Below are 25,769 nucleotides of genomic sequence, written 5' to 3'. Positions count from 1 at the left end.
GTGCAGTTTTGTCACATGGATATAATGCATAGCGAAGTCTGGACTTTTTGCATAACCGTCACTCAATTAGCACACGTAGTACCTATTGGGTCATCTCAAATTACTTGGCTTGGAACCTCAGTTTCTTCATTAGATAAATGAGAATAGAACTCCTCAGTATTACAGTGAGAATGAGAGGAGATAATGCATGTAAAACTTAAAGTGCTTCACAAATAAAGTCTCAATACATATAAGCTATGGTAATTATTCTTCAGAGTTCGGAGAAGTCCTATTTAACTTTGTTTAGTCCAGTATTTCTCAAATTCACTAAAGTTTTTGAGAATTTATTAAAGACAACTGAACGGCCCCCCATAGATGCCTATATCCTGATAATCCCAGGAACATGTGAACGTATGACCTTACATGGCAAAAGGAACTTTGCGGGTGTGATGGGAATAGGATTTTGAGATGGTGAGATCATCCTGGGTTACCCAAGTGGGTCCAATACAATCACAAGGGTCCTTCACCAGAGGGAGGCAGGAGAGTCAGGAGAAGACGTGATGGCTGCAGCAGAAGCCAGAGAGAGATTGGAAGATGCTATGCTATTGGCTTTGAACATGGGGCATGGGGCCAAGAGCCAAGCTGCAGGGGCAGGCAGCTTCTGGAAGCTGGAATAGCCAAGGAATCAGACCTACCCCTGGAGCATCCAGAAGCAGCACGTCCCTGCTGACACCTTGAGTTGACAACTTCTGACCTTCAGAAGTGTAAACCAACTTGTGTTGTTTTAAGCCACTAAATTCGTGGTAATGTGCTACAGCTGCACTAGGACACTAACGTGGAGTGCCTGGAAATGTCTCTAGAGATGCTAATGTCCCATTGGGAGGCTGGTCTGATAGAAAGAGCTAGAACCAGAATCAGGAATACAGGGTCTAACTCAGTTCAGCAACCAGCCAGCTTTGTAACCACCACCAAGTCACATCTTCAGTTTCTTCTTCCGTAAAATGGTAACATCACCACCTCCTCAACCTGATTTTTAAAAATTTATGGAGGTAAAAACTATAGACATATTTTGCCAGAAAAACCTCAAACTTGCATACTTCAACTTCTCGATTACAACAAGGGGATAAAACACCACCTAAGGTAGAAAAGTTTTAGAATAAGACTACTAGCAGAATTGCCTGTAGTTTCAACAAGGATTTGTATTGGGGGGTCGGAAGGTATTACATTGTTTTTGGTTTTAATGTACTCAGCAGAAAAAGTGATTGACAGACATTTTGTACCCAGGTGGAAACATTTGGAGTCAGGTTCTATAGGCTCCCTATTCCATCAGAAGACCTTTCTTTCAAAGATTCGGAGTATGATATTTTGTTATCAGGGATTTTTAAAACTAATAAAGCTTTTTCTCCCAGGAGTAAACATGAAAGGCAAACTTTATAGACCAAAAGAGCTGCCTCTCCTGTTTTTTTTTTATATTAGCATAATAAAGTATCAAGCAAAATGTCTGACATTTTTAAAAAAGGAAGACAAGTTAGCACTGGAACTGTAAACACTGCAAGTTTTTTCCCCAGCTCACCTAGTCCTGGGATGTGTAGACGTATGGGAAGACACCACGCCACCTGCTGGATTTGGTAGTCATGGAAACCTCTTGTCCGTGCTCAAGACAGCCTCAGAAGCACACTGGCCCCTCCAGGTGGGCGAGCTGTGAAAAGAGTGACAGACCAAAAACCTTGAATTGTACACGTTAAATGGGTTAGTTGTATGGTGTGTTAATTACATCTCAAGAAAGCTGTTTTGTTTTTTTTAAATAATGTGAAAAATCTTATTGTACAAAGTGGTTGTGACAGTAGAATTTTTATTTTTATTTTTTTCAACTAGGAAACTATGAAACAGGTCATTTAGTAAGGACCCACAGCAAATAATACCCTACAAAAACAAGAAACCTGGAGGCAGGGATAGGCTTATCATGACTAACGTTAACACGTTAACCAGTCCGGGCCCACAGGGATAGCTTAGCGATTCACTTTCTAGAAAGGCCTTATTCTTTTAGGACAATGCGCACCTAACAAAATAGTGACCCATGTCATCTTCATGGTGGAGAAATCAGTCCCCAAGACAGTTCTCCCTAGGGTCTTTTTGGTTGACTAGTACCCCTCATTACATTATGACAAAAATCATAGCTGCAGTTATTATTCACATAGGACTACGAAGGAGTTTTTCAAGAAAAGTTTAAAGTTCTACATAAACTGGCACAATAGAGCCACCTCCCTATGTTCTTACCATCCTTGTGACCAAAGAGTCGTCACATCTCTGTCCAAATTTTATCCTCCGTAAAGTCAAAAAGAGCAGTTATTTTATTTATTTATTTTTATTATTATTATTTTTTTGAGACAGAGTCTCACTTTGTTGCCTAGCCTAGAGTGAGTACCGTGGCGTCAGCCTAGCTCACAGCAACCTCAAACTCCTGGGCTCAAGCAATCCTCCCGCCTCAGCCCCCTGAGTAGCTGGGACTACAGGCATGCGCCACCATGCCCGGCTATTTTTTTTTTATATATATTTTTTGCTGTACAATTAACTTCTTTCTATTTTTGGTAGAGACGGGGTCTTGCTCTTGCTCAGGCTGGTCTCGAACTCCTGAGCTCAAACAATCCACCCGCCTCAGCCTCCCAGAGTGTTAGGATTGCAGGCGTGAGCCACCACGCCCAGCCAAAATGAGCAGTTATTAACATTAACAAAGGCAAAAAAAAAAAAAAAAAAAAAAAAAACCTGGCAGAAAAAAATGGCAAGACAGGGTGCAGAGGAAAACACATCCACCTGGCAGCTGAGATTTGTGGACACCAGCTCATTCCTTGCTGACCTAGGACAAGTGACTCACACATTCAGAGCAACTGCCTTCACATCTGGAAACAGGCTTGACACAGACAATCCAAAAGGGTCCCTTTCTGATCCAACAGTCTCATTTCTCAGAAACATTTGGTTAAGAACCCCTAACTCCCCGCACCTGGCTCTTAGACCTGGCTCTGTGGAGTTTAGAATGTGCAAGGTGGCTATCAAGTCTGAAAACATAACCAGATAATAAATGGCTTACTGATTAAATAACGTGATAAAAGAATAATATACATTTCCAGACTTGATGACCACCTTGGAACAAACAGCACCATCTTCTTGCATCTGTTTTCCCTACAGTGTGACTTAAGAGCTACCTAACCAACAGCAAAAGCAGGAGGGGCTCTCTTGTAGGAGTGGGCGCTCACACCCAACCACACCCATGCAAACTCTTACCTTAGAAATGTATGGTCGCTCAGCTTGCACCTGTAGCCCGGAACACCATTCCGGGACACCGGACAGTAAACCAAGGGCATGGTTTACTCAAGAAGGCCCCACAGCAAAAGATACTCTGCAAAAACAAGATAACCACAGTCCAAAAAGGAACACAACCAGGGGACTAAAGAAAGGAAGCCTCAGCCAAGCAAAGCAGCCAGCAAAAAAAAATGAACACTAACCGGTACCTCACAAGCTTACTGGGCCTACGTAGGGGCGAAGCAACGGTGGAAAACCATGAAAAGTGAAAGCCACCTTGCAAAGTGCCCACAGAGAGTGGAGCTGAGCACGCTTCCCCAAGCCCTGGCTATATATTGCAGCTGATCGAAAGCCCAGCCCATCCCGCTCCTACCTGCAACAGGTAGCAGAGGTTAACTCTCAATGACCTGAAATAAACAACGCACACTTGTGTGACAAGAAACTGCTGCTTTCTGGTGCGCTTAATACAGGAGTGCTGAATACGTTGCAATGATATTCTCCAAAACGTCTCTGGCAGCGATGAGTAAGGAAGCACATGACTAAAGTCTCAGCTTAAAGACCATGGCTTCCAGGGAACCCCTGCCTGACTCCCCCCCTCCCGACCCCCAACTCCTTGTCTGGGCCACCTGTGACTCCTTCGCGCATCTTCACATCTGCGACAACCAATGGTGATAAGAAACTGCTGTCAGTTTCTGACAATTCGCTGACATTGAGATTTCTTATTTGTTTCTTCGTCTCCCCCACTAGATTGTAGCTCCTCAAGAAAAGGCACTCTGCTTCCACCCTGGATTCCCAGGGTCTAGCATCGTTCCTGGCACAGAGGAGAACGGGGCTCAGTAAATGTTCACTGAGAGAAAAGTACAGGAGCTTCGTGTTGCCAGCGCCGAAGGGTGCAGTAAGTGCTGAACTGTACAAATTTGAGAATCGATTGCTTAAAGAGCAGTGTCCCAGCCGGGCGCGGTGGCTCATGCCTGTAATCCTAGCACTCTGGGAGGCCAAGGCGGGGGGATTGCTCGAGGTCAGGAGTTCGAAACCAGCCTGAGCAAGAGCGAGACCCCTGTCTCTACTATAAATAGAAAGAAATTAATTGGCCAACTAATATATATAGAAAAAATTAGCCGGGCATGGTGGCGCATGCCTGTAATCCCAGCTAATCAGGAGGCTGAGGCAGAAGGATTGCTTGAGCCCAGGAGTTTGAGGTTGCTGTGAGCTAGGCTGACGCCATGGCACTCACTCTAGCCTGGGCAACAAAAGCAAGACTCTGTCTCAAAAAAAAAAAAAAAAAGAGCAGTGTCCCACAACTTGCTTGGTGGGGCAGGATAGCACACTGCTTACTAATAGCTCTGGGGTTAGATTCACGGGGGTTCCCGTCCCCACTCTGTCATCTGCATGGGTGATCCACAGACCCACAGGCAACTTACTTCATTTCTTCATGCCTCAGTGCCACCATCTGCACATGGGGTAGTAATCCTGCCTCTCTCCAGGAGTTGTCAGGGGGCCCAAGTGCCGAGGACACTTAGCACAGAGGCTGCCACTGGGGACTCACTCCCTAAATAACTGTCATTATTATTAGCCCTTCTCCAGAATGAAGCTATAGGACAAACTTTGTCCAGTCCTGAAAAGAGGTCACACTTAGCTCTGTTTTTATCAAAAGCTACTCAAAAGCCTGGCCACCCATTTGCCTTGTCTGGGTTCTTTTGAAGATTAAGTTGGCTGAGGTCCCTTATAACTCAAATATAAAGCAGAATTTTAAAAAAAAAGAAAGATAGCTATAGCTCAGTTGTTTTCAGTTTTTGTGTGTGTTTTTTTTTTTTTATTACTGCTTCTCAATTTCCAGGAGTTACCTGTTGGCAACATCTCTGTGGGTGACGTGTCTATCTGGAAAGCAAACTAGGACGCAGATGACACGTTTGAGTTTGGCTCTGTTGCTGGAGCCTTAGCGTGAGTGTGGAAGTAGAAGGAGAAGATTTTGCTGAAAGCCCATTTCCAAGCCAGGAAACCACTATTCCACCTCTTGTCTGTAGATTTGCCTTTCCTGGAAATTTCATATAAATGGAATCTTGCAGTACGTGGTTTTTGTGTCTGGGGTGCATTTACTTAGCATGATGTTTTTGAGGTTCATCCAGGTAGCATTTATCATTCCTTTTTATTGCTGAATAACATTCCATTGTATGAACATAGCCATTTTTTTTAACCCATTCACCAGCTCATAGACATGTGGGTTATTTCCAGAATTTGGGGAGAGAGGAGGTTGTTTCCAGTTTTCATTTCGAATAACTCCTAATTTTTTAAAAATTGTTCTATTCCTTCCACTTCATTCATACCATTTCTCTCCAGAATCCCTTCTTTGGAACAGGAAAGAGATTCAAATACTAGGCAACCCGAAATAAAAGGAAACCTGACATATATCCACTACCGATATGACTTAATTATTTTAAGCAAATATGCTATCGACAAAGATTAAAATAACTCAACTTATAATGCAAATATGAGGAAAGCATATGTTCTTTATCTTTTAGGTTTGCCAATTACATTTATCCTTGAAATGGAAATGATTTTCAAATGAAAAGTGGATGCAGGCTATATACTACATTTGTCAGATACTCAGATGTTCGAGTGCTGATATTCAAAAGACAAAGTGAAAGTTGGATGGTACTGTGGTCTGAATGTTTACATGCCCCCAAAATTCATGTTGAGATTCTCACCATGGAGGTTATAGTATTAGGAGGTGAGACTTTTAGGAGGTGATTACCTCTGCCCTCATACATGAGATTAGCATCCTTATAAAAAAAGGCCCAAGAAAGACCCTCCTTCTGCCATTCGAGAACACAAGGAAAAGATGGCCATCTACCAACCAGGAAGCAGGTCCTCGCCAGACCCCAACTCTGCCAGTGCCTTGATCTGAGAATTCCGAGGCTCCAGAACTGTGAGACATAAATTTCTTTTGTTGAAGCCACCCAATTTGTAGTATTTTGTTTTAGCAGCCCCAAATGGACAAATGGTGTAATGAGAGTTGCCAAAGGAGAGAATTCCTTTTTGCTACAAGCATATAATCTCATTTTGATTTTTCAGCTAATGATAATCCAGGAAGAAAACACAAAAACTCATTTTCAATTCTCAAATGGTCCAGAAAATAATGTGTGTGTGTGTGTGTGTGTGTGTGTGTGTGTGTATAATGTAGATTTATGTACATATATAGACAGCAAATGTGGCAAAATGCTAATAATTGGTGAATATGGACGAAGTATATAGGGTAATTCTTTGTTCTATCTTTGCATTTGTTACTATAAATTTGCACTTACTTGTAAATAAAAAGTTAAGATAAATTTCCTCCGAAACAATGTAGAGTTCAATGCACCAGTCCTTCAGGCCACAGTTGTCTCTAGCTGGAGCACCAGGGGATTCTTCCCTCAGTCAGTTGCAATAGATTTGGGAAGCATTGCATGATAGTCTTCAGTTTCCCTCTTGTCTGTTGAGATCAAACTTCCATATTAAAGCCATCTTGAACCCATTTAGCTTTTTGTCTTACACATGTTCAGGAGCCTTGGATATCATAAGCACATAAGCCATGGTACAAAGTAGTATCTGTTTTCTAGTCCTGAACTGATCTCTCCCACATACATCAGGCATGTTATACCTTCCTTGCAGTCTGTAATTTGCAAATCATGCATTTGCTCTAAGTGTCACTCAAGGTGTTCCTCTACCCCTCCCCTTTCTTGCCCATAACACGGTGTGGCCTCGTCCCCTTGTCGTGCGGTGCTGTTGAGATGGAAGGATGCTTCACTGTGCACAGTACTAACTGGGAGTTACTGTGCCTTGCCAAGGCATTGCCCCAGTTTACTGTTTTATAGGAACAACTTCCCAGGGGTAAAGGTAAGGAAAGGGAAAGGAAACAAAAACAGAAACCAACAAACCCAGCACCAATGACAGCTTTTCCAATAGCTTGAGTTCTGGGGCTTTGAGGAATTTTAAGTCAGACCCTTCCTTTGCTGTGAAAAGGCAGGGAAAGCAGAGTCAGTACAAGAATCCAGACCCCAGAGTCCCGACTCTCAGCCCAGCACACTCTGCGTTGTATCATGCCAAAAAGCATTTCTGATTCAGCCACACTCGGGGTAGGATGTATCTGTACTTCAACCTCACCAACCCCTTTCTCTGAACAATTCTCACTCCTCTGATCCCCTGCAGAGTTACAAAATTTAAACACTGTTATAAAATTTCAAGACTGATCCTAAAATCATTTTATCTGAGAATTTTTTCTTTTCCCAGCTTTAAAATATTATTTTCCTTAAAATCCCTTAAATGCCTTCCACCTGGGATATTTTTTTACTTTCTCATCTCAGTAAATCCTTTAGGAGTGCTCCCTGAAAAGCAGCTTAATTTATCATTTGGTTGCCTTTCATCACCACCACTTGTTGAAGTCTTATTCGTATGGAAAGCAGTTCTAATTCTGAGCTCCAAAATTACCTCTAAAAATTCACAATACACTTAGAGTCATACATAGATTTTTTAGTAGGACTTCTTTCCAACTCGTTTTCATTAGCCAGCTGTGTTTGATCCCAGCCAGCTGCTGATGGGGCTGAGGTGGTGGTGAGGGTTGGGGAAAGGGAATCTCATCTCTACAGAGGGGGCGGGTGGAAGCAGCATTGGCCCTCAGCTTGAAACAGCAGTTATCAAAGTGTGGTCTCCCCAAATCTTGTTAGAAATGCAAGTTCCTGGGCCCTACTCCAGACCTACCGTGTCAGGCCATCCAGGTGATTCTGATGTGTGCAGACGTAGTGTTTACTGGACTATAGACTGACTGCAGTCAAGATTTTAGAAACAGCTGGTTGAAAATAATTGCCTTGACTGGCTCTAGCAACCCCCCAGAAACACACCCCGCTTGCGTGTATGTTCTCTTCATTCATCATTTATGGGTATATTCTCATTACTCCACGGGGCTGACAATTTGGTATTAGACTTGCTAATGAGCAGCAGCCGCGCACCCCTGCTGCCTGTCATTCAGTGCAGTATGTGGCCAGGCGCTTAGCAGTCAACCCTTCTTCCACACTCTGCTCTCAGGAAATTAGCAAGGGGAGGGTCCAGAGGTGTCATTTGACACTGAGGACATATTTATTTCCTGTGCAAAAGAGGCAAGGCAGAAAGAACCCTCAATAAGAAGCTAACTTCCATAAGGAGGAACTGGATGGAAAAGGTGATGCTGGCAGCTGCCTTTGCAGACTCCAACTCCAGCACCATGAACTTGTCCTTTGCTCACCTCCACTTTGCCGGAGGGTACCTGCCCTCTGATTCCCAGGACTGGAGAACCATCGTCCCAGCTCTCTTGGTGGCTGTCTGCCTGGTGGGCTTCATGGGAAACCTGTGCGTGATTGGCATCCTGCTTCACAGCGCTTGGAAAGGAAAGCCATCCATGATCCACTCCCTGATTCTGAATCTCAGCCTGGCTGATCTCTCTCTCCTGCTGTTTTCTGCGCCTGTCCGAGCTACAGCATACTCCAAAGGTGTTTGGGATCTAGGCTGGTTTGTCTGCAAGTCCTCCGACTGGTTCATCCACACATGCATGGCAGCAAAGAGCCTGACAATCGTTGTAGTGGCCAAAGTATGCTTCATGTATGCGAGTGACCCAGCCAAGCAAGTAAGTATCCACAGCCGCACCATCTGGTCAGTGCTGGCGGCCATCTGGGCCGTGGCTGGCCTGCTACCTCTGCCGGAATGGTTCTTCAGCACCACCAGGCATCATGCGGGTGTGGAAATGTGCCTCGTGGATGTACCGGCTGTGGCTGAAGAGTTCATGTCACTGTTTGGTAAGCTCTACCCTCTCCTGGTATTCTGCCTTCCATTACTCTTTGCCAGCTTTTATTTCTGGAGAGCTTATGGCCAATGTAAAAAACGAGGAACTAAGACTCAAAATCTTAGAAACCAGATCCGCTCCAAGCAACTCACGGTGATGCTGCTGGGCATCGCAGCCTCCTCTGCTCTCCTGTGGCTCCCTGAATGGACAGCGTGGCTGTGGGTTTGGCATCTGAGGGCTGGAGGCCCGGCCCCACCGCAGGGTTTCATAGCCCTGTCTCAAGTCCTGATGTTTTCCAGCTCTTCGGCAAATCCCTTCATTTTTCTCGTGATGTCAGAGGAGTTCAAGGAAGGCTTGAAAGGCATATGGAAATGGCTGATAACCAAAAAACCTGTCACTGTCACAGACTCTCAAGAAACACCAGCTGGTAACTCAGAGGTCCTTCCTGACAAGGTTCCATCTCCAGAGTCCCCAACATCCATAGCAGAGAAAGAGAAACCCAGCTTTCCCTCCTTGGGCAAAGGGAAAACTGAGAAGGTGGAGATTCCCATCCTCCCTGACGTGGAGCAGTTTTGGCATGAGAGGGACACCGTCCCTTCAGTACAAGACAATGACCCTATCCCCTGGGAACATGAAGATCAAGCGACAGGGAGTGGAGATAACTAGATTCGCGTTTCAAAGCAAAACAAATTGTGATTATTGTATTTACTTGTACTGCTCATTATCAATATTGCTGACTTTACCATATCAAACATGACAAAATTACTATTGCTAGGAAATACAAAAATGCTTCATATTTTACATTTTGAAAATGTGCAATTTGGTAAGTGAAACACCATGTTGGGAGTAATAACTACGTTTCGGAATTATAACCTGGACTGTCCAAAGAATTCATTTTAAGTGCTGTGTAAAGATGTTGCTGTCAATGTGATGAGAGAGCCCAGCTATTGTGTCACTTGTTCAGTTCACAATGGCTATTTTATTAGGAACCCCTTAGCACCAGCCTTGTACTACCCTGGCTAGAGCTTGAAGCAGAGCTTATCTCTGTCAAAGCCTGAGCCCCTTTGCCTTCAGTTTCCCCTGAACCTGCAGGTCCTAACTTCACCTACCAAACTTTCCTTTAACATATTAATGAGTAAATTTTACTGAGTTATCTTAATTTGCTTAATATTAATTTACTTAAAGAAAATCTGTATCATAATTTCCATGACCAGAGTTTACATAATAGGAAACACAACTTTATTCCCATTCTGGGCTAATTTCAAACCACAGCTATTTTTGGCTAAGCTTAAATTCAAACTTTGCCTTATATTAAAGTATGGTTCAGTGATCTTTTAAAAACCACCTGAATCAGTCTTCAGTTTGAGAATTTCAGCAGCCTACCCAGGACACTCTATACTCTGACAAGGAAAAAAATGAACCTAAAAACTGCCCTTCCTTCTCTTCTAAAACACAGGAAACAGATATTCTTTTAGAAACAGAAATTTTTTTCTCCCAATATCTCCTTTTTCCCAAGATAAACTACAAGTTATGGTTAATGACATAAGTACTAATTACTGATTACAGGCAAGCCTCAAACATAATGAGAGGATGGAGATGGTGATTTTACTTGTTAAACAGCATTAAACTTATCCATTACACTGAACTTGAACCCTGCTTTTAAAATACATAAGAAAAAGATTATCATCAAAAAGAGAAAATTCAACAGACAAAAGGCAGAGTTTGGCTAAGAATAAAAAATAACATAAGGGCAATGAAGAAAGAAAAGCAATAGAATTAAAATTCTGTGTTCCCAACCAGATGGCAAAATTTGAATAACAGGCAGTAACTATTCATTTTATAGCAAGGTAAAGCATACCCAATAAAACATAATGATGATACATTTCTTTCCCTTTTAAATGTAAGAACATTTATCTATGATTCTGGATCATTTTATAGTGGAACTCTGGGGTATTTTCACTGAGGGGTTCCCTCAGAATAAAAATGCCCTTAGGGCAAGCAATGGAGAATTTGAAATATAAAGAATATGCTATGAAAAAAAATTTTAGTGTTCAGTCTGTGGATTGGGGGACTTTTTTTTTTTTTTTTTTTTTTTTTTACAAATGGCCATAGTTTGCTTTTCAACCCAGAGGTACGGCTGTTTTTTTTACTTTGTTCAGTGCAAATATTATTTGAAGCCCATGTGTTCAAATGAAGTACAATTTAACCCAAGATTCAAAATATTGTTTTGTGATATACAAGGGATTACCATTAAAATTGTGATTATCTGAATTAAAGATTTTACGTTCATTCTATATAGTAAATGTAAAATGTAGGTTTCCAGTGTTTGACACTTATAAAGAAATAAAAACAATTATGTTTTACTTCAGATATGACAAGTTAAGGCTGTCTTTGTCTTCAATTATCATTTCAAAATCATTTGGAACAATGTGACTTTATGGGGGTGTCTGACTGTAACACTGGCATAGGTCTCAGGGTAACCTGCTTTTCAGTTTGCTGATAAGCACCAAATCAAGATACAGACACTAGAACAGAGTGTAATTACAATGAACCTTTCATTAAGAACCTAATATTAAGTCTTGACTTAATCTCTTTAAAAATCTGCCTAGAAAAGTTTGATTTGCACCTTATGTGAACAAACCCAAATACTTTAAGACAAAAGTACAAAATTATAATAGAGATCACCAAACCATTTTCTTTTCACTTCTCTACTGTTGAGAAACAGAATGTAGTAAGTGGGCAAATAATACCTCATGGAATTCAAAATAACAAAATAAGGCATTCTAGAAACTGTACCTTTGAGTCATAGTCCTTAACAGTTGTCTTCCTTTTGGCAAGCACTTCAATTTCACTACTCATAAAACTCAAAACTCGCTCAAAGAATTCACAAAAATGCATTTCAAAAAAGAGAAAAAAACAAAAGACATCCTGTTTATCAATTTTACAGGTGAAGACCTTAGTCTGACCAATACTAGGTTCCTCTAGACAAGAGTTCACATAATTTCTCTGGCACTTAATAGATTAAAGCTAAGAACTGAGAAACATGGATATGAATGTGTATCTGTGACTGTGTACACACAATATACAAATACAGAGCTGTTGGTATCCCCTTTCTAGGTTTTGTTGCAATCATAGTAGGTATGAGACAACAGGAAAATAAATTATTCTATTAGTACATACATTTTCGTAAACATTTTATTTGTGTGGCACTCTGAAACTGACATCCTATGAAGGGATAAAATAAAAAGGATTTTTTTTTAAACTGAGGAGGTAAAGCTAGAAACAGCAATTGGGAATCAAAGTTAGTTTCGGTACGATGTGCATGACATGCTGAAAGGATGCCAAAAAGGCACAAACCATCACACATTCACACAAAAGACAAAAACAAGAAAAAACAAAAAACAAAAAAAGCCATCATCTTCTTGCTATGAAGCAGTCAGGTCCTGCTAAGAGACTTAAGTTCCAAAAAGGTTCTCTACAAAATTCCTCCCCTTTTATGCTACAGATACTGTGTTAAAGCCTTTTAAAACTATATAATATTCAAATTTTAATGTCAACTTTCTTTGTGCCAAATTACATTTGCTGCTTTAAAAAACAAGTTTAAAATAAGTTTTTATAAATAATGTAACAATAATATACAATACACATATATAAAAAGGGTTGGTTTATTGTAGTTCAAATACATAAACTGAACATTCAAACATCTTAAAATTAAACTTTAGAAACAAAAGTTTAACATTCAAACAGGAATATAGTTTACAGAGAATACCCAGAAAGGTAATTTGTTGTCTAATCCAGAATATTGATAAAGATCACTTAATGGTGAATAAAGTATGTTTAACCAGTGGTTCTATTCTGGCCAACATGTTAGTTACAACCGTGGTACCTGAGAAGAAATTACTACATAAATCTTCTCATAGGCTAAACAACAAGACTTGGTCTATAATTCAGAGGGGATAATCAAAGCACATCAATGAACAAATAAAACTAAATTGTTCTTTAGAGACGAAGGTAAAAGTATTGTCCATTATAATAATCTTAGCCTCTGGAAGATAAGAATTCAATTTTCAGTGTTTTCTCTTTTACCCGCTTTAAAAAATAAAATCAGAACAAAACAAACCCCAACTTAGGTTTTGTTGGAGTCTGTGGTTTTTGCATCTGGCAAGTTCAAACCACAAATGCTCTCATGTCTTGCATGTGTAACACTGCTAGAAAGAACGTCACCAAGTCACTGACTTCCACACCTCATAAAAGGATGATTTTTAGCTTCAAAAGATTTTAGATTTACTAGAGACAGCCTATATTTGAGTATGTATGTCAGTCATGCCACACAAAGAAAAGCATAAATATTTCCAAAGTATCCTGTTCAGAAACTGTTCATGAATGCTTCTCCTTCTGTTCGTCAGATGGTTTGCAATAGGTTGACTAATGCACATACATGTAGAAACCTGAAAGTTGGCTCATGCAAGCATTTTGAATTAATATATACCCCTGTGGAAGAGTATTTAGAATTATTTTGTTGATCGTCTCGTGGGCTCTGACGCTGTGGGAGGTGGAGGTGGGCCCCGGCGATCCAGGTCATCGACATACGCCACGATCAGCTTACGCCTTTCCTCGGGCACACAGTCCAGTACAAGATACCGCTTGTCATTCTGCAAAATTTTTTCTACGTCTTTCAGGTGCTGATCAGATTCTTGAATTAGCTTTTTAGATCTGAAATAAGAAAAAGAAGTCCCAGAATTACTGACTGCTGTTCACAGGTCTTTCAGAAATGAGCTGGAAATGTCCATCTACTTCCTAATTGTGTTTCCATTTTTTTTTTTTTTTTTTTTTTTTTAAGAAAAATTTCACTGCAGTGGTCACCTTTGTAAGTCGCCTCAGCAAAGACTCCAAGGAGTGAAAGGGCCTCAGAAGCTGAATTACCCTCCCACCCCTACTGGTGGTCCCTCCAGATCAGGGCTGAGGGTGGGTGGGTAAATCTTGCCCGTGCTGTACCTGTTCTGTGGATGAACAGAGGACTTCAGTCTGCGGGGCTGCCAATCCCAGCATCTTTCACAAGCTTTCACTTTCACATCTTTCACTAAATTAACTATAAAAATGTAGAAAGAAGTCTTACTTCACATCTAATTTAAAAGCCCAAGCTGATGCAAAACATTAAGGATCCTGACCAAAAAATCCAAATGACAAAATATCTAAAAACCACACCCTCAGCACTATCTATCCTCCCATGCACATACCCTTCATTAAGATGTTTCAAATTTTTATTTTAAAGGAAGAAAAGCTGAAGCATGAAACAAAAATGGTTTCCTGCATACTGATTGGTAAGCAATGCAAAATTGTTTTCCTGATAATAAATCACTGGGGGTAGAGAACTGTCGAGTAGGGTATGTTATAGAGATATCTTATTTTAAGGCTCCAATCTTATAATTTACAATTTTTATTTAAATATATCCAGAAAAACGCTTTCCTCTGAGAAAAAAATGGTTTTGCTGAGCTTAAATAGATGATTTCAAGCTTTCAAATGATCTAACCATACTGAATAATCTTCAGAGGAGACAAAGATAATTGACAGTGGAGGATTATTTTAAAAGTCTCCTCATGAAATACAATTCTTATATAGTTGGGGGTACTCCTAAAAAAAGCAGTGAAGTAAAAACAAAGGCTATGTTTTAAAAAGCAGATGGGTGGGTTAACACAAAATAAGAATTGACATCTGGGCCCTTTCTTAAAAAAAAAAAAAAAAAAAAAAAGGTATGGTAGATATGGGCTGTAGCTGTATTCGACTTTGAATAAAAGCTGGCGTCTTCTTATCCCTAAAATTTAATAATGTCAACATGTGTGTGAATGCAAAGAATGCTCTGGCCATTAGAGTAAAGACTAGTAAAGACAATGACTGCCGATATAAAACATTTCATTGCACACACCTGTATGTTATAAATTTGGTCTCTTTCAAAAGTGTCCTGAAGTCAGCTTTGGCTGTAATATATTTGTCTCTGATATATTCTTCAAACTCTCTTTGTTTTTTCTGCCAAAAAAAAAAGGTAAGATTAGGGAAAAGAAAATCCATTAATTCCAAAATAAACATCAATTACTTATTAAACCAATAATGTCCCGTAATAAAACTAAAAATTCAAAAGAAAAAGGTAGTAGGGTACATGTTTGCTCATATAAAATTCACTAAAATGCATAATCTGCTATTCACATTTTTAAAGCAAAAAGAAAGCAAGAATGAGGAGTCATATACTAGTAGTGGCTAAAACTTGAGGACTTCGTATGTCCTGCACTACTGAGTATTTAATGAAGATCACCTCCTCCAATCTTCGTGACAACCTCAAGAGGTAGACACTCTTAAATTAAAATAGGAAAGTTAAGGGTTAAGTATTCATTTCCTATAGATTATATTTGTATCTTCAAGCAAAAAACCAGTACTGTGGTATAATTTAGAGATTCACTAACTTTAAGATAACACTCACAATTTAACTCATACAAACAAAAGGCCAACAAATAAAATGGACTATAGTAAGCAAATACTTTATTTGAAGTTATTCACTGTTTCAGACCTTTGGTGAGTTTGTTTCTAGAGAGGAGTCAAAATGTACAAGATCAGGCCTCAGATTTTATAAACCTCAAACATCTGAGAGGTTCTTCTACTGCAAAGTCAATGGAGCATATGAGAACGAGGGATCCTGTTATGGGGTCCTTGTTAGCATGGCTTAAGAGTCAAGTGGCCAGCCTGAATACATCTGTATAGTGGGACCTGACTATAAAAGTAAAACTCTAGCTTCATTAAATCTCTAAGATCTAAAAACACAACCTTAACATCAAGGATTAAAATTTTAAACTGTCTATTCCTGTTAATATATCATGTAAGAAATAAAATGTGAACTTTAATTAAAATCCAGATTCATTTCTTACACACTTAATTCACTTAAAACCATCAATTTCAATTTGGCCAAGATACTAGTGTTGCTGACCAAGCACTCAATTAACATCTTGTACACTGACTGTAAATCTCAGACAAAAAAATCCTCTTACCCTGTCACTGGAGGAGAACTTAATGCAACGAGGATCTTCCTTAATGATTTTTTTCACTTCTTTCCACGTTGATGTTAAGGTAATCTTTGAAAAGACATGTGAATAAAAAACATAAATACAACTCATTTTTATTTAGGGGGTCAAACTGCAGCACATATGGTACATAATATTACACACTGACCTGCGATCTCTTGTAATGCCCAAGCGTAACTGGACTAGTTAGGGACAGGGAAGCAGCGTTAATGCAATTTCTTTTTGTTGGCTTGCCACAAGAGTTATTTTCATGGCCATACTTTCAAGGTGGCCTAAGACAATCACCTGCAAACCCTGTATTTACATGGGCAAACATCATAACTTCTGAAGAAACCATCACCAAAAAGAGAGCAGATAAACAGGAACAAAACCTGGATAACAAAGTGTACAAACTGCCAAACAAGGAAGGGGCCATAGTACCAAATTGAAAATGGAGCAAAAGAAGGAATTTACTAAATCTATTATCAGGAGAGATCACTGATCACACAGAGCTAACAACATTTTGAATTACCATAGCAGCAGTTATGAATTTGAAAACTGCAAAGAGAGGTCATTTCTAAATAGTAGGAATACCATATAACATTTTTTTAGAAAATCAGAAAGTGTCATAAAATGAATTCTAGTAATGAGTCTAAAAACTATGACACTAAAAATCCTATAATGCTTTATGTTTTGGAATTATTAACAAAGATTCATCCAGATTAAAATCAGAAAAATAAGAAACTCTTACCGCAGAAGTTTCATCCAGAAGTTGCCGAAAGTGCTCCCTCTTCTTTTTGGTAAGTGCCTCAATGTGCTCATTAAAAAGCTTTTCTTTCTCCTCTCTTTCCAATAAGGATCCAGATTCCCAGCGGTGATCTTTTCGGAGGGTCCTACGAGTATCAGACCATGACACATCTGAAGAACGTACCTGAAAAAGAGAACTATATGTGTCACCAAAGAGACTTATCTTTTCACATTTCCAACAATAAGAGGCTCAATAATTTACCTTAGGAATGATAAGCCTAATTTTTATTTATAAAAAGTAGAGTCACTGAGAAACTAGAAAATAGTATCTTCTGAAAATAAATATATCCTTTTGAATAGACTATATATCATAAATGCATCTTGTGTTAAAAGGCCATTTAAAAAGAACTTCTAGCAAGTTAATTAGCTCAAGACACTAGAATAGTGTTAACTTAATACCTAAGCAGTGTGCATTTCCAATAATCTAGAAAAGAGATTCCTGGTGACTCTGCCTTAGTTAGAAGTCACTGAAAACCTACTTTATTTTAAGCCAGAAATCTTACATACCAGCAACTCACCTAAGCTACCAAACATGAGTTTAGAGATAAAGAAGATGGAGAAGGATGAAAAGAAGATATTTCCTATCAATCATATTCCAAGAACTTTAATACAGGGTGACAGGGTAAGTATCCCTTATGCAAAATAGTGGGACCAGAAGTATTCCAGATTTCAGTTTATTTGGGATTTTGGAATATTTGTATATACATAATGAAATATCTTCGGGATAGGACCCAATCTAAACACAAAATTCATTTGTTTCACATACATCATATATACCCTGAAGATAATTTTATAAAATTATTTTTAATAATTTTGTGCAGGAAACAAAGATTGTGTTAAGTACTTTTATGTGGAATTTTCCACTTGTGGAGCCATGCCAGTACTCAAAAAGTTTCAGATTTTTTTTTTTTTTTTTTTTTGAGACAGAGTCTCGCTTTGTTGTCCAGGCTAGAGTGAGTGCCATGGCGTCAGCCTAGCTCACAGCAACCTCAAACTCCTGGGCTTGAGTGATCCTTCTGCCTCAGCCTCCCGAGTAGCTGGGACTACAGGCATGCGCCACCATGCCCGGCTAATTTCTTTTTTATATATATATCAGTTGGCCAATTAATTTCTTTCTATTTATAGTAGAGACGGGGTCTCGCTCTTGCTCAGGCTGGTTTTGAACTCCTGACCTTGAGCAATCTGCCCGCCTCGGCCTCCCAAGAGCTAGGATTACAGGCGTGAGCCACAGCGCCCGGCCAAAGTTTCAGATTTTGAAGAATTTCAGATTTCAGACTTTCAGATTAGGGATGCTCAATCTATAGTACTACTTAGGCACCTATGCTATTTAACACCTTATCAACTTCTGGTAGAAGGAATGTATAGAAATGCCAAAAGGAAATATTTTTGTTTTCTTGTTGCTAAGCATTAAGCATTTAGAGGGGAAAAAAGCAATAGCAAATCTTGAGTTCAAATGTGGACTTACTGACTACATACTGACAGTGACACTTACAAGCATAAGAATTAGCATAGCCTAGAAGAGAAGACAGTAGATGCAAGGATGGTTCAACATATGCAAATCAATGTGATATGCAAATCAATGTGATATACCACATAAACAAAATGAAGGATGAAAACCATATGATCATCTCAATAGATGCAGAGAAAGCATTTGACAAAATTCAGTACTCTTTCATGATAAAAACTCTCAACAGAATAGGTATAGAGAGAATGTAACTCAATATAGTAAAGGCCATTGATGACAAACTCGTAGCTAACATCATACCCAACAGTGAAAAGCTGAAAGCTTTTCCTATAAAATCAGGGACAAAACAATGCTGCTCACCACTTTTTTTCAATATAGTATTGGAAGTCTTAGCAAGAGCAATTAGGCGAGAGAAAAAAATAAAAGACATCCTAATAGGAAAGGAAAAAGTGAAATTATCTCTATTTGCTGATGACATGATCTTATATATAGAAAGCCCTAAAGACTCCACCAAAAATTATTATATTATTTATTTACAATAAACAAATTCTGTAAAGTTGAAGGATACAAAAATCAACATAAAAAAAATCAGTAGTGTTTCTATATACTATAATAGTAACAAACTATCCAAAAAGAAAACTTTTTTAAAATGCTATTTATAATAGCAACAACAAAAAAAATATTTAGGTGTAAATTTAACTGAAGAGTGAAAAAGACCTGTACACTGGAGACTATAAATTCTGAGAGAAAATGAAGAAAATAAATAAATAAAAAGATATCCCATGATCATAGATTGGAAGATTATTAAAATGTTCATAATACTAGTCAAAGCAATCTACAGATTCAATGAAATCCCTACTGAAATTCCAGAAATAGAAAAAAGTAACACTTAAATTCATATAGAAGCACAAAAGACCCCAAAGGACCAAAACAAATCTTGAAAAAAAGAACAAAGCTGGAGGTATCACACACCCTCATTAAAAAATATATCACAAAGCAATTATAATCAAAACAGCATGGTGCTGGCATAAAAACAGAAAGACACACAGACCAATGAATGAACAGGCTAGAAAGCCCAGAAATCAACCCACATATTTATAGTCACTTGATTTTCAACAACAGTTCCAGGAATACACAATAGGGATATAGGACAGTCTCTTTAATAAATAGTATTTGGAAAACTGATTATCCACATGCAAAAGAATGAACCTGGATCAATCCTTATCTCACACCATATGTAAAAATCAACTCAAAATGAATTACAGACTTAAATATAATACCTGAAACTAAAACTACTAGAAGAAAACATAGGGGAAAAGCTCCGTGACATTGGTCTGGGCAGTGATTTTTTTGATGCAAGCAATAGAAGCAAAAACAAACAAATAGGATTTCATCAAACGAAAAAGCTTCTGCACAACAATGGAAATAATTGCAAAGTGAAGAGACACCACACAGAATGGGGGAAAACAGTTACAAACCATACAATGAATAAGAGGTTAATATCCAAAATATGTAAGGAACTCAAACAGCTCAACTGAAAGAAAACAAATACTCAATTTAAAAATGGGCAAAGGCCATGAACAGACATTTCTCAGAAGAAGACATTCAAATGACCAGCAGATATGTGAAAAAATACTCAGTATCACTAATAATCATTAGGGAAATGCAAATTAAAACCACAATGAGATATCACATCACATCTGTAAGAATGGGTTTTATCAAAAAAATGAAGGATAAGTGGAGCCAAAGATATAAGAAAAGGACACTCTTGTACATTGTTGGTGGGAATGTAAATTAGTATACCCATTATAGAAAATGGTATAGAGGTTCCTCAAAAACTAAGAATAGAACAACCATGTGGTCCAGCAATACCACTTTTGGGTATTATTCAAAGGAACTGAAATCAGTATGTAAAAGAAAATCAGCTGTCATTTCTGCACTATTCACAATAGCTACCATATGGAATAAACCTAAGTGTCCATCAACAGATGAATGGATAAAGAAAATATGATATATACACACAGTGGAATACTATTAGCCTTAAAAAAGAAAAAAAATCTATCATTTGCAACAACGTGGATGAACCCAGAGGATATTAGCTAGGTGAAATAAGCCAGGCACAGAAAGACAAATAACCACAGAATCTCACTTATATGTGGAATCTAAAAAAGTTGAACTCAGACATAGAGAGTAGCCTGCGGGGGGCAGGGAGGGGGGCACATGTAACCTAAACACTTGTATCCCATAATATGCTGAAATAAAAAAAAAGAAAAGAAACACGGAGTAGAATGATGGTCAACGGAGGCAGGAGGAGGGAGGGCATGAGGAGTTATTACTGGTCAAAGGGCACAAAGTTTCAGACAGCAGGAATAAGTTTTGATATCTACTGCACAGCAGGGTAAGAAACATCAATAATAAAACACTGTATATCCAAAATAAGAGAAAATTTCAAATGTCTAATGACAAACAATAAGTAAAAAAGTGTTATGTTAATTAGCTCTGGTTAATCATTTCATATTTTTTATATATATATATATGCATACAGATTTCAAAAGATAAATTGTACCCTGTAGGTATATATATAATTATGATCTGTCAAATAAAAATACTTTTTTTAAAAAAGAAGACATAACAGGTCTGGCTGGCTCACTAACCAACAAAAAGTATGTTTCATTGCTTATAATGGCATTAGAAGTTAAGTTACAATGCTGCCAATGTGAAGAAATAGGGGAGACACTAAATAGAAAGAAAAAAACAGAAAAATATTTCTTTAACCAATATTTATCGAATATCTAAATACATGTCAGGTAAATATTACACTTGGCACTAAGACTACAAAACAAATAAGACATTGCCCCTTTCTTCAAATAGCTCAGATAGCTTTTTTTAGGGCAGACAGACATGTAAGCAAATAATTGCAACAGCATGTAATAAGCGCTGCAGAACATGTGTAAAAGACACAGTGAGGCCAAATCTGCCCAGACGGGTCAGCGGCAGCCTCACAGAAGAGATATTTGAGTGCATTCTTGAACAATGAGGAAGTTTGTCATTGCAGTAGGAACAGTTTTAAACTATCCTAGGTGGAGGGATTACCATGAGAAATGTTAAGACAGAAAGTTTCTTTAAGTAAGCTCAGCAAGGCTGAACCAAATGAAGAAAGCAAAGGTGATAAGGTAATATGAAGGCGGGGGAGTCAAAGAACAAGCAGTCTTTTATATTATGTTAAGGAGACTGAATCTGACCTGTAGGCAACTGCTCAAGTACAGAGAATCTTAACCCTGTAGAAGTAACCAAGAGAGTAACAAAATCAGATCTGCATCTTACAAAGACTTCTAGGATTGCAAAAAAGAGTAGATGAATTTGAGGGAATGTTAGAGGCAAAGAGAGAAATTAGGAAACTATTGTAATTGTCTAGAGTGTAGAAAAACAAGCCCACTCAAGGGAGGAAATCAGAAGCAACAGGAGTAAAGAGAAAAGCCCCACTGAAAGAGAAAAAGTGTAGGAGAGATGGTGACAAACAGAAGGCAAAAAAATAGCAATCTGGGTGCATTCAGGGTAGGGATAAAAGAAAACCCTACATACCTCAACAAACCTGAAAGGTAACATAGAAAGATTTTCAAGAAAATTACATGGTATATCCTGGGGTCAGTACATCTTCCTTTCTACATCTTATATCATTCTACATGTCCAATAATTGATCATCACAATGATAACAGTAAATCATCAAGAAAAAGGTTAAATTATGTCCAGTCCACTTTATTACTATGGAAGGTAAAGTGTGCAACAGTTTAAGATGACTTTCATTAAGAATGAAAAATAAAGTTTTGAGACTAGAAGATTATGACTTTGTATATGCAAAATACCTAACCTCTGAATTTATTAAGTAACTGGGGTTTTCCTATACTAACAGGGCTAATACCAAGCATTCAATTTTTAAACGCTTTATAAATAATCTCTCAGAGTCGATTTAAAAAACATTAAAATGTGCATAATCGGGTAATACAATGAATTTCTAATAACGAGTAGAGAAAAAAAGTAAAAAAGATTAATATATACCATGTCAGACAGAAGCGCCTTGAAATTCTGGATAGCTTCTTCTCGTTTGTGTTGCTCTCTTTCTCGATCTATTTCTTTTGTTTGTTCTGAACGAGCTTTTTGAACCTCTCTTTCTCGTTCTCGAAGGCTTGCCTCAATGCGGGCTTGCCGTTCAAGCTCCTTTTCTTTTTCTGAGTCTAAATTCTGTAAAAGTAAAATTACATTATCCTTACCAACTCCATCAAAATGTTTTCACACAAAAACTAGCTTGCCAAAAAAAAAAAAATCCCAAATCTTGTTTTTACCAAGAATATGCCTTAACACTGTGTATCTCCATCTCCAAATCAGCAACTATAGATTCTTATGTTAATAACAAAAAGAAAAATTCCAAACCTCCAACAAGAAAAATTCCAAATTGCAACATGTACTCTTAAATGCAATTAAGAATCTTATTATTCAATGATAACAATACAAATAAACATAACAGTTACCTTCGCTATTTTTTCAATGTACTGTTTGAAAAGGTCTTCTCTCATTGATGAACTATCCACTGCTTTGTAACGTGGATCACTTTCTACTTTGTCTTTTACTTTGCTCCACCGAGACTGACTGTCCAAGTGATGATTAGATAATAGTTCGAAGAAATCCGATTTAATCTATATTTTAAAACAGATAGTGGGACGGGGAAAAAATAATGTACCATGAGAAATTCCTCATATCTAAATATTTACATCTAGAAAAAGATTCACTTACCTTAAAAAATGAGAATAGTAACTTTTAAAATGCACTTTAGAATAGAATAAATCTTAGTAAAAGTATATCAGAAATGCTCTTTTATTAGAAATATAAACAGCAACAAACATATAGGCTCTCTCATCTAAAATCTGCCAAATTCATAATAAATCACATTTTACAAAGACATTATTCAAATAGAGAACAAAACTGTTTTAGGTGTTTAACTTTTGATACAAGAACTGCCATGTTTTCATAGGGAATACGACTTTGCCTTGAGCTTTATTTATTTTTAGATAAGACTCAGGCTTATGAACTGATAATTAAATACTTTTAACATCAAGATAGTAAGAATGATTTGTTTCAAAAACTAGATGGATAGGCCGGGTGCAGTGGCTCACGCCTGTAATCCTAGCACTCAGGGAAACTGAGGCAGGCGGACTGCTTGAGCTCAGGAGTTCGAAACCAGCCTGAGCAAGAGCGAGACCCTGTCTCTACTATAAATAGAAAAAAATTAATTGGCTAACTAATATATATAGAAAAAATAAGCTGGGCATGGTGGCACATGCCTGCAGTCCTAGCCACTTGGGAGGCTGAGGCAGAAGGACCCCTTGAGCCCAGGAGTTTGAGGTTGCTGTGAGCTAGGCTGACGTCATGGCACTCACTCTAGCCTGGGCAACACAGTAAGACTCTGTCTCAAAAAAAAAAAAAAAACTAGATGGATAAAACTTTTATTCATTAAAATTAATGGGGAAATTTAGAAATCACTGAGCACAAGCGTCATTACAAACCTATACTGTCAAATGTCTAAAAATCAAAATAAGGTGAAAATTTTTATTTTGTTTTTAAAAAAGGCAGTTGTTCCTTAATATATAAGAAAACCACAGAATTTATATGTTGGTCATAATTAAGACTCACTTTAAAAACTGCATTCAGGTATTCTGTACTCTTTAGCATTAATATGTACATCTTTACCATTATAAAACTCAGAATATATAAGTGTTTACCAAATATTATATTCAACAACTCAAGTACCAAGTTAGTAACATTATACCAAAGGTATTAAATAATATTAATCCTTTAGTAACAACATATACAAGTACTCAGAACCCCTCTCCAAAACTGTACTTATTTATTCTTTTTAAATAGAGAAAGGAGTATTTACTTTTACGAATCTTTGAAGATCTGTTTTAAAATTTAATCTCGCTTATATTATTTTGTATTTCTACCACAGAAGATATCCAAGGCAGCCAAGATCATTTCAACAAAAGATTTTGATGCTGTTAAGACACTACCACCACCAATAGGGACTAAATATGGTGCCGTCCCTCCTGACCAGGGGAATGAGAAATTAGGAATAGAATCAGAATTTAAGATGTGTGAGCCCAAAGATAAGCTAATCATTCTTTCTGCCTATTCCAACCCTACCACTTCCCCCTACAACCTCACTTTTCCAACTAAAGGATTAAAAACGAGGTTGATGTCCCTTTTAGAAAACTTTTGTAAGGTTATAAAAAATAGAATTTCTGTTCCTGAGGGGAATTGGTCAGAAAAAAAAAAAAAAAGAGAAAGAAATAGAGTTACAGGCTCACACCTGTAATCCTAGCACTCTGGGAGGCCGAGGTGGGAGGATCACTCAAGGTCAGGAGTTTAAAACCTGCCTGAGCAAGAGCAAGACCCCATCTCTACTAAAAACAGAAACAAATTAATTGCCCAACTAAAAATATATAGAAAAAAATTAGCTGGGCATGGTGGCGCATGCCTGCAGTCTCAGCTACCCAGGAGGCTGAGGCAGGAGGACTGCTTGAGTCCAGGAGTCTGAGGTTGCTGTGAGCTAGGTTGATGCCACAGCACTCTAGCCCAGGCAACAGAGTGAGACTCTGTCAAGAAAGGCGAGGAAGGCAGGCAGGAAGGAAGGCAGGCAGGCAGGAAAGCAGGCAGGAAGGAAGGAAGGCAGGCAGGCAGGAAGGCAAGAAGGCAGGAAGGAAGAAAGAAATAGAATTTCGGTGTCAGAAAAAAATTTTTTAAAGACAAGAGCTAAGCAGCTGTGGATTTTTCTCCACTGCTAAACTTGGCTCTTGAATTTTGTTGGATTAATGAGAAACACTCATAAACCCAGTATTTCCAGAGAGTGATTAAGAAACCACTTAAATGTATCGATATAATGTAATTTTTGTTCATATTGTCTACTTTGCATTTGATATGATGAATTTCAAATTCCTACATGCATTTGATAACTACAAGGCAAAATTTACAATATTTATATTAAATAAAAAACACAAGGCTTATCAAAAAGGCATAAATCTTTCTAGGCCATAGGACTTTATATTAACTTAAAATAATTTTCAAATATTAAACACGAAGCATATAAAGATTATTACATAGTTTTTTAAATGTGTGATGTATAAACAAAGCAAACTTTATATAAATTAAAACTTTAACTTCCTTTCAGTGTAGATATTACCATGACAGGTTATAAAAAGCTTACTGAGGCTGCTATCTGTAGGACAAAAATTATCTGACAGCTGTATAAACATCAAAAAATATCGTTTACCATTAGTTGCAATTCAAGGCTCTTATTCTCCCTGGTTTTTTCCATTACTAACAAAAATACTTAAT

General features: G+C 38.1%; 2 protein-coding genes across 11 annotated transcripts in view; one reads left to right on the top strand and one right to left on the bottom strand.

The window, feature by feature from the left end:
* The first annotated feature begins 8,388 nt into the window (after positions 1 to 8,388).
* Positions 8,389 to 10,177, top strand: GPR151 (G protein-coupled receptor 151). The gene has a single exon (XM_012774176.3). The coding sequence runs from the start codon at positions 8,459 to 8,461 to the stop codon at positions 9,728 to 9,730; it is 1,272 nt and encodes a 423-aa protein (XP_012629630.2). The 5' UTR covers positions 8,389 to 8,458; the 3' UTR covers positions 9,731 to 10,177.
* A 2,534-nt stretch (positions 10,178 to 12,711) lies between these two features.
* Positions 12,712 to 25,769, bottom strand: part of TCERG1 (transcription elongation regulator 1) — a 72,177-nt gene continuing 59,119 nt past the window's right edge. For 4 of the 10 annotated variants that reach the window (XR_001156493.2, XR_012913974.1, XR_012913975.1 and 1 more), the window contains 7 exons: positions 22,910 to 23,074; positions 22,440 to 22,622; positions 16,863 to 17,042; positions 16,100 to 16,183; positions 14,989 to 15,089; positions 14,060 to 14,153; positions 12,712 to 13,777 (listed from right to left, as the gene is read on the bottom strand). Coding sequence is in view for 6 of the 10 variants with exons in the window: in XM_012774170.2 (XP_012629624.1) it covers positions 13,576 to 13,777; positions 14,989 to 15,089; positions 16,100 to 16,183; positions 16,863 to 17,042; positions 22,440 to 22,622; positions 22,910 to 23,074 (915 nt within the window). In the remaining 4 variants the exon portion in view is untranslated. Of the gene's footprint in view, positions 13,778 to 14,059; positions 14,154 to 14,988; positions 15,090 to 16,099; positions 16,184 to 16,280; positions 16,427 to 16,862; positions 17,043 to 22,439; positions 22,623 to 22,909; positions 23,075 to 25,769 lie in introns of those variants that run through there. The other 6 variants (XM_012774170.2, XM_012774171.2, XM_012774172.2 and 3 more) reach the window with 2 other exon arrangements.

This window comes from Microcebus murinus, chromosome 21 (assembly GCF_040939455.1).
Source record: "Microcebus murinus isolate Inina chromosome 21, M.murinus_Inina_mat1.0, whole genome shotgun sequence".
Classification (NCBI taxonomy): domain Eukaryota; kingdom Metazoa; phylum Chordata; class Mammalia; order Primates; family Cheirogaleidae; genus Microcebus; species Microcebus murinus.
This window is presented reverse-complemented; position numbering and strand designations above follow the sequence as displayed.